This window comes from Gorilla gorilla, chromosome 5, assembly GCF_029281585.2.
Source record: "Gorilla gorilla gorilla isolate KB3781 chromosome 5, NHGRI_mGorGor1-v2.1_pri, whole genome shotgun sequence".
NCBI classification, from domain to species: domain Eukaryota; kingdom Metazoa; phylum Chordata; class Mammalia; order Primates; family Hominidae; genus Gorilla; species Gorilla gorilla.
Window position 1 is genome coordinate 57,205,096 of NC_073229.2, and position 18,075 is coordinate 57,223,170.

At 43.3% G+C, this 18,075-nt stretch overlaps 1 protein-coding gene across 5 annotated transcripts in view; it reads right to left on the reverse strand.

Moving 5' to 3' along the window:
* KIF6 (kinesin family member 6) overlaps positions 1–18,075 on the reverse strand; it is a 380,981-nt gene that overhangs the window by 89,438 nt on the left and 273,468 nt on the right. For all 5 annotated transcript variants that reach the window (XR_008680633.1, XM_055390330.2, XM_055390331.2 and 2 more), the window contains one exon: positions 5,330–5,438. Coding sequence is in view for 4 of the 5 variants with exons in the window: in XM_055390330.2 (XP_055246305.1) it covers positions 5,330–5,438 (109 nt within the window). In the remaining variant the exon portion in view is untranslated. The remainder of the gene's footprint in view (positions 1–5,329; positions 5,439–18,075) is intronic.

Sequence of the window (18,075 nt, forward strand, 5' to 3'; positions counted from 1 at the left end):
AGAAGATTCTAATCTAATCTCTGCTCTCAGAGTTTATCATTTTAGTTCAGCAGAAAAGATGTAAATACAAAAAAAAAAAAAAAAAAAGGAAAAATCATAAGGGTTAAAATGAAAGTCTAATGGGAGCCAGGAAACTCCTCCTCGCCATGGGAGTTACCTCCTGATGGTGCCACACGGTTTCTCTCCACCTCGGTCCGGTTTTCCTGTTGGTTTTAGATGGCTGTTTGATTCTATGTTAGAAGGATCCAACTGAGTGAAGGGGTGCTTTGCTTTGTTTAGTTTACATTTTCAACACCTTCATTTCCAATAGCAGTTAATCTCCCCATTTATTTCTTCTTTTGTTATTGAATGGGACTCTGAGACTGATGGATTCAGTTTGTATGAAAAATCTGCCACAAAAGAAAGCTTGCAGTGCCTGGGCACTGGTATTTGCCAAGCATGGGGTTTCCAGCCTCTCTTCATATTATTGTATACTATAGGGATGAGTCATGCCTGGAAAATGTGATTGTGAATTGCAATTGTTCTCTGCTGAAAAATCTGGCTTAAGAATTGGCTCACATGCTCTAGTTCACCAAAGGGCGAACATCCTATTCATGTGCCAACATCTTATTTCTCTTGTCACATACAGGCAGCACAACTTCCTCAGACTGGAGACCAGAACTTAGAGATGCTAGAAATTCCCCGTGAGAGCAGCAAAGGGTGCAGGAAAAAGGGGAAGAAAAACCTTTCTATTAAGTAACATGGGGCTGAGCGCCTTGGCTTACACCTGTAATCCCAGTACTTTGGGAGGCCCAGGGAGGCGGGAGGATCATTTGAGCCCAGGAGTTCTAGACCACCTTTGGCAACACAGAGGGACCTCATCTCTACAAAAGGTAAAATTAGTCAGGCGTGATGGCATGCATCTGTAGTCCCAGCTACTCGGGAGGCTGAGGCAGGAGGATCACTTGAATCTGGGAGGTTGAGGCTGCAGTAAGCCATGATCACACCACTGCACTCCAGCCTAGGCGACAGAGTGAGACTCTGTCTCTTCAAAAAAAAGTAACATGGAATGAAGGGGATGGGGGAACCACTCACTGTCCCCTCCTGCAACTCTAAATCAATTCTTATACTCTGGGTCAGGGCTGAGAGAGTCAGAAGAGATTGTGGGTCACCAATAATCCCTACATTTGTGCTTAGAACCTACTTGCTATGGGGTAGAGAGGCTGAACTCATTCAAGGCTTTTGCATGGGGGCAATTAGTTCCAGCCCCTATTTAGTGGCACTTTGCCAACATAATGTCCCAACACTAGCATGGTCAGACCACAGAATTAGTCTGACGTGAGAAGTCTGGGGTGAAATGGGAGTCCAGGCTGGTGGGTCCTGGTTGCTGAGGTCTACTGGGAAGCTGAGGCTTAGAGATGAGGCAGGAAGCCATCGCTGAATTTCACCCTAAGTCAACCCCCTCCAGTCTGTGTCTGTATTCCCAGAACTGCCCATCTTCCCACAGTTGGGCCACATGAGTCCTTCCTGTCACTAGAGGGAATGGAAGCAAATGTGTGGAAGGGGCCTGGGTTACTGGAAGAGCATTTCCTAAAGTAAGGGTGGCATGGAAGTGACCCTATGAGCATCTGTGAAGCCTTCCTTTGATGTCTGTTGTTGAAACCCTGCTTATGCAGTTATTTGTTTTCATACAAGAACATTTTTCTTATTCCCCTTCCTTAAGCAGTTATGAACATGTAATATCTAATAATTCAATACTCTCCATCAATGCAAATAAGAGCTCCAATCCTAAGAAAGGGGTAGGTTCTGGGTTACATCCCCTATACCAAATAGTCCTTTAATGGTTAGTATTACAGGAACATTAATCAGATATAGAAATTTTTAAAAAAATATGGGCTGGTCTCCTGACTTTTCATTTGATTTAAAAAGACTGATTTACTGCTGGGAAAACCTCTTTTCAGAGGAAAGCTTGTGTGAGTTTTAGTTCCCTTGCACTATGGCCACAAGGAAGATGGGATCATTGGTATTGCCAGCCCATCCTGCATAACTTAGGTATGTTTAAACTCAAAAGCACATTTGTCACATGGGTTGTCAGAACTCTACTGTACAGAGTTAAGTGAGCTCTATATTAGAAGGCTTTGGAAGACCACAACATCCTCATCCCACTCAGCCCCGACCCAAATCCCTGCTGAAAATAGACCTAAACTCAGGTTACAAACCAGAACTAGAAACAATGCCAACTTTATAATAAGAAAGATGAAGTGCTATGTTCTCCCTAAGTCAGTGGTTCTTTGATTTGAGCATGTGTAAGAATCACTTGGTAATTTTTTTCTAACCTGTAGTGTTTGGGGGATCTTACCTTAGGGATTCTGGATCTCATGGTTTCTGGACACTGTCTAAGCCAGTGGTTTTCAAACCTACTTGCTACTGGAATCTGCTTTTTAAAAAGAGATGCTCAGGTTGCACCTAATTTAATTAGAATATCTGGGGAGTCAGGGCCAGGCTTTGGTAGCTTTTAAAAGCTCTGTGGGTTGTTTTAATATGAAGCCAGTTACGAGTCCCTGGTGTAAGCTAAGAAGCCTCTCGTATAGACATGGCTGAAGGCTCTTTGGAAGTCTTTTGGATGAGGCAGCTAGCTTGACATGCTTATCTTCAGACAGACAAGGTATCCTGCCCCAACACGTCCAACTAGCCATATTAAAAATTCATGTCTTACAACATGGATAAGCATTAGAAGGCTTGTGAAACCCTTGGATTTACAGGCTAAAATTTGTGCAGATGTGCATATGTCCCCCTTTCTAGGGAGACAGTCTTCAGCTTCACTGGATTCACTTTATTTTCTTCCCTATCCCCTTGTTTTATTCATTTATTCATTAATTCCTTTTTATCCCCATGCCCTGCTCCCATTTTTGTGGGTAAAGTATGCTAAAGTATATCTGGGACTCATAAAGTATACCAGGGACTCATAAAGTATACCTTTTTGCTAAAGCATATCTTTGTTTGCATGTTTTTCTTTGCTTTCTGTGGATCTATTTGTAATTTATCTGAATGATGTGCTCTTACTCAGTGCTATGCTTTTAAGGTCTATGTTAATTGGTATGCATACATCTAATCCATGACTCCCACCTGCTGCGTCCTGCTTCATGGGGCATCGGCATTATTCTACCTGTCTACTTCCCCAGTGATGGATACTCAGCATGTTTCCAACTCTCCTTGGCCATGAATAGCCAAGGCTGCTCACAGCAGCCTGGAGTATGTCCCCTTATAAACCTGCATGAGAACTTCTTGGGAAATATACCCAGAAGAGGAATTGCTGGGTCACAGCAGGAAGCAAGTAGTTCTTTTGACTAGGAAGGGCTGGACTGCCGTCCATATACAGAGCCATATACTCCCACTCCCTTCACTGGATTCCTGAATGAGCTGAGATCTGCCTTCTGGTAAAGTGTAAAAGCCAGGATGATAGTCTAGGCTGGGCCTTCGACCCTCATTGCGGTTTGCTTTTCTGTTTGCCTTTCTTTTTCCTTCTTCCGGGTCTACCTTCTTTCCCATTCCCTGTGGCTGCTGTATTAAACCTTCATCACCACCCTCAAGTCTCTTATTCTACCTCAACTTCTTTTTCACAGAGAAAACTGAGGTCATCTTTAATTTTCTCTCTCTTCTTCTCAGTGTGCCAATGTCAGCCCCATCTTGATTTGTTTTTCCATTCTTGCTCCCTTCCAGGGCTAACCTCCACTGAGCTTTTATTCCCTACCTTCCTGTCTTCCAGGAGCCTTGCTGTGTCAGCTTTTCCTGTTGTTTCTCTACCTTTCTCTTACCAATGGCTTATTCTGTGGCCTATAATATTAGCCAATTCTTTCCCATCCTGAAACCAACTTCCTTTTTACTTAAGCTACCTCTCTTTGTTCTTTTTAAAAATGTTTTTAGGCCAGGCGCAGTGGCTCACGCCTGTAATCCCAGCACTTCGGGAGGCCAAGGTGGGCGGAACACGAGGTCAGCAGATGAGACCATCCTGGCTAACACAGTGAAACCCCGTCTCTACTAAAAATACAAAAAATTAGCCAGGCGTGGTGGCGGGTGCCTGTAGTCCCAGCTACTTGGGAGGCTAAGGCAGGAGAATCGCTTGAACCCGGGAGGTGGAGGTTGCAGTGAGCCAAGATCACACCACTGCACTCCAGGCTGGGCAACAGAGCGAGACTCTGTCTCAAAAAAAAAAAAATGATTTTCATCTATCACCAACTTTTTGAAGGCAATGACATTTCTTCTCACTCGCTCCTCCATGCCCGGCAGTCCAGCCAATGGTCTTCCAGTTGCAAAATCTCTGTACACTTCCCAGTTCCCTCCTGCTTATTTCTCTGTCGCATCTGACACTACTGACAGTCTGCTTCTTCTTGGAGCTGGCTCTCCTCTTGACTTGGCTCTCAGGACATTATTTTCTCCTGGTTCGCCCCCTCTTCTTTATGCTTCTTCTCAGTCTCCATATGGCCTCCTTTCTCTCTACCTTCCCTTCAAACTCCTTTCCCTTATGGCTCCCCTCTTTAGGCCTCAGCACTGCCACATGTTCTCCTGAGAGCTCATCTACTTCTTAGGCTTCCTGAGTTGTCATATGATTCTCAAACCCAGATCTCATTTTAATTCAACAAATAGTTCTTGAAAACTTACTGTGTGCTAGGATCCACAGTCTCATGTGACATATGAGAGTTCACCCTTTCTTCTGAGCTCTAGACCCCTACATCTGATAGAGTTTGTTTGCTACAGTTTGAGGATATGCATATACCTCACAGACTAGCTAAAAGAAATTATATACCTCTAAGTAAGCTTCTTTTGAAGGGGTCCAGAGCACAGCCCCATCTGACAACATGTCAGCAGATAATCCTGCCTGCTCTAATTTTGGCCTGGAGAAGACACCAAAGGCTTCTGGGTCACAAGATGTGCACATATTTTCTTTGACTAAGACAGGACTGCTCTCCAGAACAGCTGGAGTGCCTGCAGTTCTAAGAATATAATTTGGTCCATAGACTTTTTTCCCTCCTCCTTTGGAACAGTAAGACATGGATAGAGTACAGGCTGATGAGAATGAATGTATGATGTGAGAATTGTAAATCACGTTGATACTGTCAGTAACAGACCCTGCCCTAAAGTTGCTTACCCCAGTAGTACTGGGATGGTGAGGCTCACACATGAAGGAGAATTGTACCAGGCTGGACATAATTAAATGTGACACTGAATAAACATTATGCTTTTCTTGTAATAGTTATGTTGGGCAGATTAGGAAGGGACAGAGTAAGCAAATCTCTTCTAGGCTGGCCTGGCTGAGCCTCGGAGGACCAGCTGCTCTCTGAGACAGCCTTACCTCTGTTTCAGAATCTGTTTGTTGTCATCGATGGTAACGCTGTCAGCGTGGTCCCTCTTGAAGATTTCAAAAGCCTCCTGGCGTCCTAATGACATTTCCTCTCTCATTCCTGTTTGGAGACACAGGGAAATGGCCTCAGTCACAGCATCAGGATCCTATTAATTTCATTGTCACTTTAGTCAGACCACAAAACCAGCCCTGGCTCCAAGAGGCCCACAGCAGAGAGACTCTGACCAGACAGGTGGCCCCAGGCTCTTCCAGCTGGCTAACAACCTGCTGAGGAGGCCCTTCCAGTGCCACCCGCTGCACCCCGCAGGACTGTGCCTGCACAGCCATGTGACTCATGGGGGGCGGGGTTTGGAATGCCTGCTTGGAGGAAATGAAAACCAGAGCGCCAAGCCCTGGATTGCCGAGGACGTCTGCAAATGCATTTTCTTACCATCGTTCAGTGCCACATTTCTCCCTGGTATGCCCTATTTTGTTTTTCTGTTAAATTTCCAGGCATTTAGTTAAAGGAATTATAATCCAAACTGAAAGATAGCATCTAGAAAATTCTGCTCTTAGTCTCTGTGTAACAATTCATTCTTGTTTCCTGTGGTTAGTGAGGGGGTCTCGGCTCTTCTTCAGGAGTTAGGTCCTCAGTTATAAGACCCATGAGCTGGCCATGGCAGGGGTCCCTAGGTCATCTCTAACTTCAATATCCTGTATCGCCTTTGCCAATAAAGGCCAACCCTCACTGCCGGGCGCTGTTCAGAGTTCAACTTCTGGAACCCACGGTCAGTACAGCCAGGACCAGGCTCTCCTCCTCACCACCTCCCGGAGTGAGGGTCAGCGCAGATGTATGCCTGGTACCCCTCAGTGAGAGCTGAATTCACCGCTGGATTTTGGATGCATCTTCAGAGCCATTTTTTTTTTTAATGCTTCTGCCCTTGGTTCCTTTGCCTGGGAGGCCTTTTCTCATGTTTTCCTCCAGTAACTCTACCTCCATGGAGCTTTCGTCAAAGCCCAGGCAGAACAAACCCTCTTTCCACCATGTTCCTTATCAATACACCTATAATATGCACAGCCCAGTGGACACTGCCACTTCACATGGCAATCCTTTCTGGTGAAATGTAAGTTTCTCAGGGGGTAGAGATAATAGTTTTTTGTTTGTTTGTTTTGTGAATCCTTGTGTCTTGTTCAAAGTCTGGCATTTAGAAGGTGCTCAGCATACATCTGTTAAATGAATCAGGTTGAGAATGAAGCTGGGTGGTGCTGAGCCTTGCTGTTATTGCTGCGGGAACACAGTCCAGGGTTAGTGAGGCTCACTCTGAGGCCAAGGGTTCCGCAGAGGCTTTCATATGGGCCACATACCACGTCTCCTCTTGCCTGGAAAAAACTCTCTGAGTCCCATCACCCATCCTAAGGGTGAGTAACTGGACTAGCCCATCTGACACCAATTTAATGATTACTCTTGATAAAAATAGCACCATGAAGAATGTCTAAATGGTGAGGCACACAAATACACCCCACCCTTTTCCGATCAGAAGCAAATGGGCACGACTCGGCTTTGTCTCCACATCTGCCTTGCACACTCTAGAATTGGGTAGGCCTGGGAATCCGCTTGTGTGAGACGCAGAAAGATGATCCCTGATGCATGAGAGACATTGAGGGGCACGTTTCACCAGCAGAGCCCATTAGGAGCCAGCGGATTCATTCCATGCCTTTCCCCTGTCTGGGTCTGCACCCAGTTCTAACAGTGCATACCTTTTGCTACATAATAAAATAATAACAGACAGTAGAGGGCATGAGACTTTGGACTGGAGATGGGAAGAGAAAAGCTCCACAGAGACCACACTGGAGCCTGCTTGGGGGATCTCCAAATTGCCCTCCCGCAGGGGAGCTGATGAGCAGCCTTCCACCAACAGAGGTGTGGGGGTGGTGGGTGAAAGGGGTGTGGGGTGGGAGTGAAAGCTTGCTTAAGCTGCAGGGAAGAAGGGTTCACAGCCTCTTCCCTCCCAGGCTCTGCTTTCTCTGCAGAGCTGACAGTGTGAACTGACAGCTGGGTGGAAAGGACCACTCTAGAGCCCATGGCACTGTGGCGGCAGCCACTCCTGGGAGAACTTACAATGCACTGAGCAACCACTGGGACTAACTATATTCCCAACAACCAACAACACAAAAGTAAATGACAATATGAAAACATGAAACAACATGAAACACACCTTCCCTGAGGTGCACTGGGGCCTGGGCTGTGGGAGCAGAAAGGACGTGGAGGGCACAGAGGAGACAAGCGCAGGCAGTTTGGGATCGTTGTGTACAGTCTTGAAGGTCCTACTAAGAAATTCGGGGCCAGCAGCATAACATATTCTACATGCATCGCCAACTTTCAAAGACTTACAATGGAATAAAGTACACATTATGGGAAAGTTACACTGGAAGGATTTAATACTCTTGGTGGCTTAAAAGGCACTTAGGGGTCCTGAAGTGCCAAGGGCTTATCATCAGGAACATAACCTTGGTTTTCCTTCTATCACGGACAAAGTATTCTGGAGTTGGAGTTCTTTGATTGTGGTGACCACAGGTGAAGGACATCAGAATGATGGCTATTATCTTGTCAGCTGTTTTCCCAAATGTCCACTCAGGGAGGCCAAGGTGAGGTGGCTGAAGCATAGCTGGAAGGCAAAGAGGCAAGGCAAGGCCAGGATGCCTGCAGAGACTTCAAGGCCACCACTTGGAGCAAGGCTGAGGTCCACAAAGGGAGGCACATGAGAAGGACTCACGGGCAGCTCCAGTGTGTGAGCCCAGGTCCCAGCCTGGCCCTACCCTTGCCCATCCCCATTCTGCTTGTTCAGAGCTCATGCGCAGCTCCTTTGGATTGCACTAATATACCATTTCTCACCCCATTTTGGGATCAGCTGCAAAGTTAATGAACAGCTTTTATTTACTGAAGAGATCACTTCCTTGTCCCTCTGAGGATTTAGAAAACAGGCTCTTTCTCCTATGGCAGTTCCTGTCCCTGAGCATGCACTGTATGCATTTGAAAGAGAAAGAGCAAAGGAGCAAAAAGAGTGATTAAAAGCTCACCTTGCTAACGAGACAATCATCTATTTATTCTCTCAAGAAGTATTTATTTATATTAGGCATTGTGCTAGGCATGTGACAGAGATGTAAAGTTGAACATTAAAGCTTTGATCCTTGATTTAAAGAATTTGAAGTCCAGTAAGGGAGAAAGAAAAATGAAAAATGGCAGGGCGCAATGGCTCACGACTGTAATCCTGGCACTTTGGGAGGCTGAGGTGGGTGGATCACCTGAGCTCAAGAGTTCAGGATCAGTCTGGGCAACATGGTGAAACCCATTTCTACTAAAATACAAAAAAAAAAAAAAAATTAGCTGGGCATGGTGGCACGCACCTGTAATCCCAGCTACTTGGGAGGCTGAGGCAGGAGAATCACTTGAACCCAGGAGGCAGAGGTTGCAGTGAGCCGAGATAGCACCATTGCACTTCAGCCTGGGTGACAAGGTGCGACTCCATCTCAAAACAAAACAAAACAAAACAAAAACAAGAAAAGTGAACAAATATTTACAATGGAGGTTGCTGCTTGCTGTAGAGAGGTATGTGTCCCGCATGCGGGAGAGGGAGGGAGGGAGGCAGGGACTCTCAGCGAGAGTGGGAGAAGACTGCAAGCAGGAGGGAGCAAGTGAACTTCATCTAGAAGGATCTGAAGGATGAAGCAGCATTTCCCAGGTAGAGAAGACGTGGAAGAAGTTTCCAGGTGGAGGGGGCAAAGATGGAGTGTGGATTACAAAGGCAACCTGATTAATATGGGTGGCTCTGCCATCCAGTAGAAATGATCTCTAGGTGATTAAAAAAGGAATTTCTTATATACTCTATACCAAGGATAGTATCATGTGCTTTCTTATATATTATTTCAGTTAAATTTCTCTATGATCTCCACAAATGAGTTCATTTTATAGACGAGGAAACTGAGGCTTACATAAATAAGTGATTATAAAGGGGTGAAAAATGCCCAGCTTTTAGAGGCAGTCATTTCGGCTCTTAGATCAGTTTTTCCAGGGAAAGTAGGCCTGACAGAAAGGGCAAGGTGGTGGGGCTCAAAATGACCTCGTAATATTAATAGTAGATTTACCCATGAGATCGTACTCTTATTAGTGCTTCTCTATCTAAAATGTTGATTTATTTTTACAATATCACAGAAAAACAGAACCATATATGTTTTTTACTACCTGCATAGTTTACTTCATCTGTTAATATGTTTTATTATTACTTCTAGAATTTGTAAGCTCCATGAGGGCAGGTATTTAAAAATTTTTTTTTATTTCAATAGCTTTAGGGGTACAAGTGGTTTTTGGTTACATGGATGAATTGTACAGCAGTGAAGTCTAGGATTTTAGTGCACTCATCACCTGAATAGTGTACATTGTACCCAATAGGTAGTTTTTCATCCCTCACCCCCCAAACCTCCCCCATTTGAGCTCCAATATCTATTATACCACTCTGTACAAATTTGCATACCCATAGCTTAGCTCCCACTTATAAGTGAGAATATGTGGTATTTTGTTTTCTGTTCTCGAGTTACTTTACTTAGGATAATGGCCTCCAGTTTCATCCAAGATGCTGCAAAAGACATTATTTTGTTCTTTATGGCTGAGCAGTAATCCACACCACATTTTCTTTATCCATTCATCAGTTCGTGGACACTTGTGTTGACTTCGTATCTTTGCAATTGTAAATTGTGCTGTGATAAACATATGCATCCAGGTGTCTTTTTTATATAATGACTTGTTTTCCTTTGGGGAGATACTCAGTAGTGGGATTGCTGGATCAAGTGGTAGATTTACATTTAGTTCTTTGAGAAATTTTCATAGCGTTTTCCATAGAAATTATATTAATTTACAGTTCCACTAGCAGAGTATAAGCATTCCCTTTTTACCACATCTATGCCAACATCTATTGTTTTTTGACATTTTATTAATGGCCTTTCTGGCTGGGGTAAGATGGTATTTCATCGTGGTTTTAATTTGCATTTCCCTGATAATTAATGATGTTGAGCATTTTTGCATGTTTGCTGGCCATTTTTATATCTTTTTTTGAGAGATGTCTCTTCATGTCATTTTCCCACTTTTTAATAGGATTATTTGTTTTTTTTCTTGCGGATTGGCTTGAGTTCTTTGTAGATTCTGGATATTACTGCTTTGTCAGATGCATAGTTTGCAAATATTTTCTTCCATTCTGTAGGTTGTCTGTTTACTCTGTTGATTATTTATTTTTCTGTGCAGAAGCTTCTTAGTTTAATTAGGTCCCACTTATTTATTTTTGTTTTTGTTGCATTTGCTTTTAGGGTCTTAGTCATGAATTCTTCGCTTAGTCCAATGTTCAGAAGAGTTGTTCCTAGGTTTTTTTTTTTCTGGAATTTTTATGGCTTCAAGTCTTAGATTTAAGTCTTTAATCCATCTTGAGTTAATCTTTGTATATGGTGAGACATAGGGATCCAATTTTATTCTTCTACATGTGGCTATCCAATTTTCCAAGTACCATTTATTAAATATAGTGTCCTTTCCCCAGTGTATGTTTTTGTCTGCATTGTCAAAGATCAGTTGGTTGTAAATATTTGCTTTATTTCTGCATTCTCTATTCTGTTCCATTGGTCTGTGTGTCTACTTTTATATCAGTACCATGCTGTTTTGGTTATTATAGCTTTGTAGTGTAATTTGAAATCTGGTAATGTAATTCCTCCAGATTTGTTCTTTTTGCTTAGGATTGCTTTGGCTATTCAGGTTCTTTTTTTGGTTCCATATTAATTTTAGGAGTTTTTTTCTAATTTTGTGAAAAGTGATATTAGTATTTTGATAGGAATTGCACTGAATCTGTAGATTGCTTTAGGCAGTATTGTCATTTTCACAACATTAATTCTTCTGATTCATAAGCATGGGATTTTTTCCATTTGTTTGTGTCATCTATGTTTTTTTCATCAGTGTTTTGTAGTTCTCCTTGTAGAGATTTTTCACCTCACTTGTTACATATATTTCTAGGTATTTTATATATTTTTTGTGGTTATTGTAAAAGGGATTGAGTTCTTCATTTGAGTCTCAGCTTGGTCCTTGTTGATGTAAGCAGAACTACTGATTTGTGTACATTTATTTTGTAAACTGAAGCTTTACTGAATTCATTTATCAAATCTAGCAATCTTTCAGAGAAGTCTTTAGGATTTTCTAGGTATAAGATCATATCATTGGCAAACAGTGATAGTTTGACTTTCTCTTTTCCAATTTGGATAAAAGCAAGGATTTTTGTCAGTTTTGTTTGCAGCAATATTTCTAGAATCCAGACAGTACTTGGCATACAAGAGCACTATAGCATATTTGGCACACAAAATATCTTTTGAATGAATGAATGAATGAAAAAGTGCTTTAGATGCTTAATGTCTTTCCTTCTGGATAGCATATTGTGATGGTGTGAAAAATGAGGCATGTATCCATTGCTCTCTCTCTCTCTGCCACCATGCTACTGGACAGTTTCATCTCCTACATAGTATGATTTTAGAAATTCAACACCATCTTCTCCCCAGCACATGTCACCATGCTTACTGGCCCACCATTAGAGATGAATTCCAACTCCAAGAAGCTTTTATAAAAATGCAACTACAGTCCTGCCCCACATAAAGACGTTTCAATCAATGGTGAACTGCATGTACGACGGTGGTCCCATATGGTGTCATAGTTGTCATAATGTCATAGTGCAACACATTTGTCACGTTTGTGGTGATGCTGGTGTAAATAAACCTACTGTGATGCCAGTTGTATAAAAATATTGCGTATATAATTATATACGGTACATAATACTTGATAATAAATGACTATTTTACTGATTTATGTATTTACTATACTTTATTTATTTATTTATTTATTTATTTATTTTTGAGACAGAGTTTCACTCTTGTTGCCCAGGTAGGAGTGCAGTGGCCTGATCTTGGCTCACTGCAACTTCTGCCTCCTGGGTTTAAGCGATTCTCCTGTCTCAGCCACCCGAGTAACAGGGATTAGTCTGCCACCATGCTCGGCTAACTTTTTGTATTTTTAGTAGAGATGAGGTTTCACCATGTTGACCAGGTTGGTCTCGAACTCCTGACCTCAGGTGATCCACCTGCCTCAGCCTCCCAAAGTACTGGGATTACAGGTGTGAGCCACTGCGCCTGGCCTATACTATACTTTTTATCATTATTTTAGAGTGTACTTCTTCTACTTATAAGTTAATTGTAAAAAAGCCTTGGGCAGGTCCTTCAGGAAGTATTCCAGAAGAAGGCATTGTTATCATAGGAGATGAGAGCTCCATGTGTGTTACTGCCCCTGAAGACCTTCCAGTGGGACAAGGTGTGGAGGTGGAAGACAGTGACACTGAAGGTCCTGACACGGTGTCTTCATTTTTAACAAAAAAGTCTAAAAGCTTAAAAAAAATGAAAAATTTTTAAAATAGGGAAAAGCTGATAGAATAAAGATATAAAGAAAAAATATTTTTGTACAGCTGTATAATGTGTGTTTTAAGCTAAGTGTTATTACAGAGTTAAAAAGTTAAAAAAATTAGGCTTATAAGATAAAAAGTTACAGTAAGCTAAGGTTAATTTATTATTGAAATATTAGTAAAAATGAATTTAGTGTAGCTTAAGTGTACAGTGTTTATAAAATACACATAGTGTACAGTAATGTTCTAGGCCTTCACACTCACTCACCACTCACTGGCTCACCCAAACCAACTTTCCGTCCTTCAAGTTCCATTCATGGTAACTGCCCTGTACAGGTGTTTTTATTTTTATACTGCATTGTTACTGTACTATTTCTATGTATAGACACACAAATGCTTACCATTGTGTTACAATTGCCTACAGTATTCAGTACAGTAACATGCTGTACAGGTTTGTAGCTGAGGAGCATTAGTTTATCCCATCTAGCCTAGGTGTGTAGTAGTCTATACTATCTAGGTTTCTTTAAGTACACACTATGATGTTCACAAAATGATGAAGTCACCTTATGACGCATTTCTCAAAATGTATCTCAGTTGTTAAGTGACACAAGACTATACTCTTGAAGGTATCATTATTTCAGTGCTAGCAAAGAAAAATTCCACAATTTATTGACAATTAGCTAAGAGGTACTGCAAAGACATACATTTTATCTTCTTCCCAACTTTGTTTAGTCTGTCAGACTCAGCTCCTCAACAGAGCTGAGGACCTTGGGAACTTGCCATGCTCATTTCTAGAGCTCATTTCTTAGTTGTTTGCTTTTAGTGAATTTTAATCACAGGTCCCAGCGCTGGATCCCTGAAATATGAATGATTAAGAGAAGCCTGCTGGCTTGCTGAGTTACAGAACCATTGAAAACCTAAAGGAGAGGAATTTCTGAGTCTCATTCTCCAAAAGACGACATTGCAATTTTGGTTGTAAGTTGGATGGAAAATATTTACAAGTCCCAAAGGTGTAATCTCTTCTGAACTTTGATAGTGGTCAAAGAGCACGTAGGTAGAAATGGTAGTCAACAAGGGGCTTTCAACATCAGCCTCAGGGTTGGGTTTCTGAAACATTAGGCATCCAAATTCTTGTGCGCTGGTCCCTTACCCACTTCTTAATGCTTTCTTTTTTTTTTCAACCTGAAATTCAGTTCCTTATTTTGCTAACGAATACAACTTGGTACTCTGGGAAGCCCTCCCCATCCCCAACACAGGGTCCCATGGAAACCAAATGGAAAGGAAAAACATCGGAAGTGGAGAGTTTATGCTATTGCCTTTGGGCCTGCTGTCTGATTTCCTTTAGTCTGGGGTACATGGGCCAGAGCTTATTTTCCTGGCTGCTCCTAAACAACCTACTGCTGCTTAAGCTATTGCTTAAAAATTGACAAAAGTACAATGATGGAGAGAGTTGTGTTATTCATGCTGAAAAATGATTTCCTAGTCGGAGCCAAAAATATATTTTCCTTGGGAGATATTCACTCACGTGGGGCCTCGGTTCCCTCTGACTAAAGAAGAGAGGGATGAGAAGAAGACCAGCAGGGGACGATGAACAGTGAGAAGGGGGGTGGATTCCAAGGAGATGGGGGTTTGGAACACACTGTTTGGGACTGAAAGCATGAGAAGACTCAGAGCTGGGTGGGGGGCATGTGGTGCTAAGGCAGGAAGGAAGCTGATGATTCACGGTGGGAATCATACTGAAGGATGATTATACTCTGTGGCTCAATAGTGGAAGCTCTTTAAATTGAAGGTAAGGGAACAGCTCTGATACCAGAGTATGATGAATACCTACAACGTGTAGAATCTGGAGGTGCATACAAGAATGAGAAGCAATGGGCAGGGATCAAGTGTGTTTTTTGTATGGTGCCTGAAATAACCTTCTATCTGAAGTGAAATTTCTTGGTAAGTGTTGACTTGGGTGAAATAGACAAAAATATCGTCACCTAAATAATTAGAAGAGAATTCCATTTCAGTGTGTTCCAAACGCCTGTCTCCTTGGAATCCAGCACCCCCTCACTGTTCATCGTCCCCTGTTGGTCTTCTCTCCCCTCTCTTCTTTAGTTGGAGAGAACTGAGGTCCCTGAGTGTGTGGAGAAGGTAGAATGAACGGGTTGATGGGAGGAAAAGGAAATAAGGATTTAGAAGAGAGACAAGGCAGAGCTGAGGAAGGGATAATCTATCGAGCTGTAGCATGAAATATAAAGGTCAAGAGGGATAGGAAGATCAGGGGGAAGGTCAGTGAGCCCACACTCTTGGGAGTGGTGCTGGATGTCTCCAGGGGCATAGAGAGGAAATGGTGGCTTCAGCCAGAAACCCAGGTGCAGGACAAGCCAGTAGCTTCGACGATGGAGAGCCAAGGATGCACTGACACTGGACTGAATACATGCATGGAATGGGGTTGGGGGCTATAACAGATCTTATAAGAGAAATGAGCCATCTCCCAGAAAGATTAGATGGAACAGTGGAGATAGTGTCTTTACCTTCCTCCCACAAGGATGCTTGTGATTTAGGAAGGAGGAGTTTTTGAAAGGTGCATGAAAGACAAGGATGTTGAATATGCAGACCCTATGTTACCGCTTTCCCTCTTCATACCCCTAGAAGACATCGCTGACCAATCTCAGCATCTTTCCTGGGAAACTAATCATAGCATTAGAGTTCTCAGCACAGTTTTTCAGCAGCCTCTGCCAGTCAATCATCCCTGGTATAGAAGCTCTTCCTTTAATAGGTGGCTTCCAGATTACTAACCAATTAAATGACAACTGCCATTTGATAATAGCAAATGTCATCATTTACTGTTACTGTCATCATGCCGGTGCCACCTGGTCCCATCGCTTTAGGAACTAATGTGCAGATGGTCTCCCCTGGAGAGCAGCATCATGCCCTAGCATGCGTGTATCACTGAGGAGCCCTCCATTCATGTTCCTCCACCTCCAGGGTGATGGAGGTCACCACAGTAAGCAGAGCCATCTGTCACGGTTCTGCTGACTTTAAAGGGCCTGGTGTAGCCCAGCTACAATTTGAGGGGTTGCTGCGCCGGTACCGCAGGGTATGAAATCTGAGGATGAGGGGAAGAAAAAAAGCCACGGCCAAAGTGACTGCAGATGTGAAGACCAGAGATCAGATCTTTTGGGGTGACCAAGGACACTCACTGAACCTACTTCCTCCTCTCGATTGACAATTTCTGGAATGGGCTAGTGCCCCAAGGCTTTGAGGTTAAAGGGCTATGTTCAGTTCAGATAATATCACCTGGGCTAAAGTCCTCAGATTAGGACTTGCCTTAGAGTTTCTTAAGTAGCCACATGAAAGATGTCAAAGGAACCTTTAATTAGTAGGTTCTCAGGGCTGGCTTGGACCAGGCTGAAGCATGGTAGTCTTGGCAGGAGCTCTAGGGAGGAGAGCGAAGGGAAAATCTGAAGTGGAAAGCCACATAAACCTTAGGAGACCCACCCAATGGTGGCACCACATCTAAATAAATCAAATGGGTTCCTGACTCCTGATGCCAGAAATCACACATCCCACGGGCAACCCACACTGGCCCAGCAGTGCAGACCACGCGGGCTGGGTGGAATAAAGGGGGCAGTGCTCAAGGTAGATTGTGTTTTCCTTTTATCTTGGTAACTGCATCTGATTCACCCACCTGCTGCGGCTGCCTCCTGGACTTTCCCTTGAGCAGGTGAAGAAAGGGCTGGCTTGCCAAGGGAGTGGACAGGCCTGGAGCCTCTGAAAAAATGGCAGCTGCTCTGGGGTAGCTTCTGATTGCCAGCAATAACAAAAGACATCTAAACAGTGGTCCTCAAGAGCATCTGCAGAAAACACTCATTTTCCTAACCTAGCATCTCTGGGGTTTTTATTTTGTAAATGTTCTCATCCAGGACAAAGTGCCCACATGGGCTGTTACAGAAATCCGTGGACAGACGCAGGCACTGAGCTTGGAAAGCCGCCTGGGTCATGGTGGCATTTCTGCGTTTTGGAGCCAGCTTAGGCATCTGGAGGCCAGCAACGTTTCCATTAAATAAGACAGCACGCTGTGGCTCCTGCTGCCAGGCCAAACTGGATCTATTGAGTCTTTTCTATTGATTTTAGCCCGTAGATGTGGCAGCACTGAAAGAGCCTGGATGTCTAATTCCAGGCTCAATATTTGGACCAATCCTGGGAATCTGAGTGGAAGAACACGTGTGTCTGAATTCTTTGTAGGTTGACTGACAGCTCCCTGAACAGAAAGGCAGCAGTTTTCTTCAGCTTAGAAAGAGGCTCCAGATAGGCTGGGCGCGGTGGCTCATGCCTGTAATCCCAGCACTTTGGGAGGCTGAGGCAGGCGGATCATGAGGTCAGGAGACTGAGACCATCCTGGCTAACACGGTGAAACCTCGTCTCTACTAAAAATACAAAAAAATTAGCCGGGCGTGGTGGCGGGCACCTGTAGTCCCAGCTACTGGGGAGGCTGAGGCAGAAGAATGGCGTGAACCCGGGAGGCGGAGCTTGCAGTGAGCCAAGATCACGCCACTGCACTCCAGCCTGGGCGACAGAGTGAGACTGCATCTCAAAAAAAATAATAATAATAATAATAATAATAAAATAAATAAATAAATAAAAATAAAAAAAAGAAAGAGGCTCCAGATTCTACAGAACATAGGATTCCCTGAGTCTCACATGTCCTTGACTGCTTCCAAAGGCCATGGTTCACAGGGTCCTGTTGAGTGGCTTCCACCCTAATGAGATTAGCTCTTGTGTAAGCCTCTGCTTCAAAGGCAGTGGTTAAAGCATTGTTAACGAGTCCTGTTGTCTGAAAAATGAGGCAAATTTTCTATCTATGCCTAAATTAGGAATGGATTCACTATAGACTCATTTATTTTCATGTATTTAATTTTATTTATTTTTATTTTATTTAAGACAGAGTCTTGCTCTATTGCCCAGGCTGGAGTAGAGTGGTGCAATCTTGGCTTACTGCAACCTTTGCTTCCCAGGGTCAAGCGATTCTTGTGCCTCAGCCTCCCAAGTAACTGGGACCAGAAGTGTGTGCCACCACACCTGGTTAATTTTTGTATAACTAGTAGCGATGGGGTTTTGCCATGTTGGCCAGACTGTTCTCGAACTCCTGGCCTTAAGTGATCTGCCCACCATGACCTCCCAAAGCACTGGAATTATAGGTGTGAGCCACCATGCCTGGTCAATTTTCATACATTTTAAAAAGAGAATTAAAGAATTGCATTCTAGCTAAGGAGCAAAAAATACCCCTTCCCTGAAATA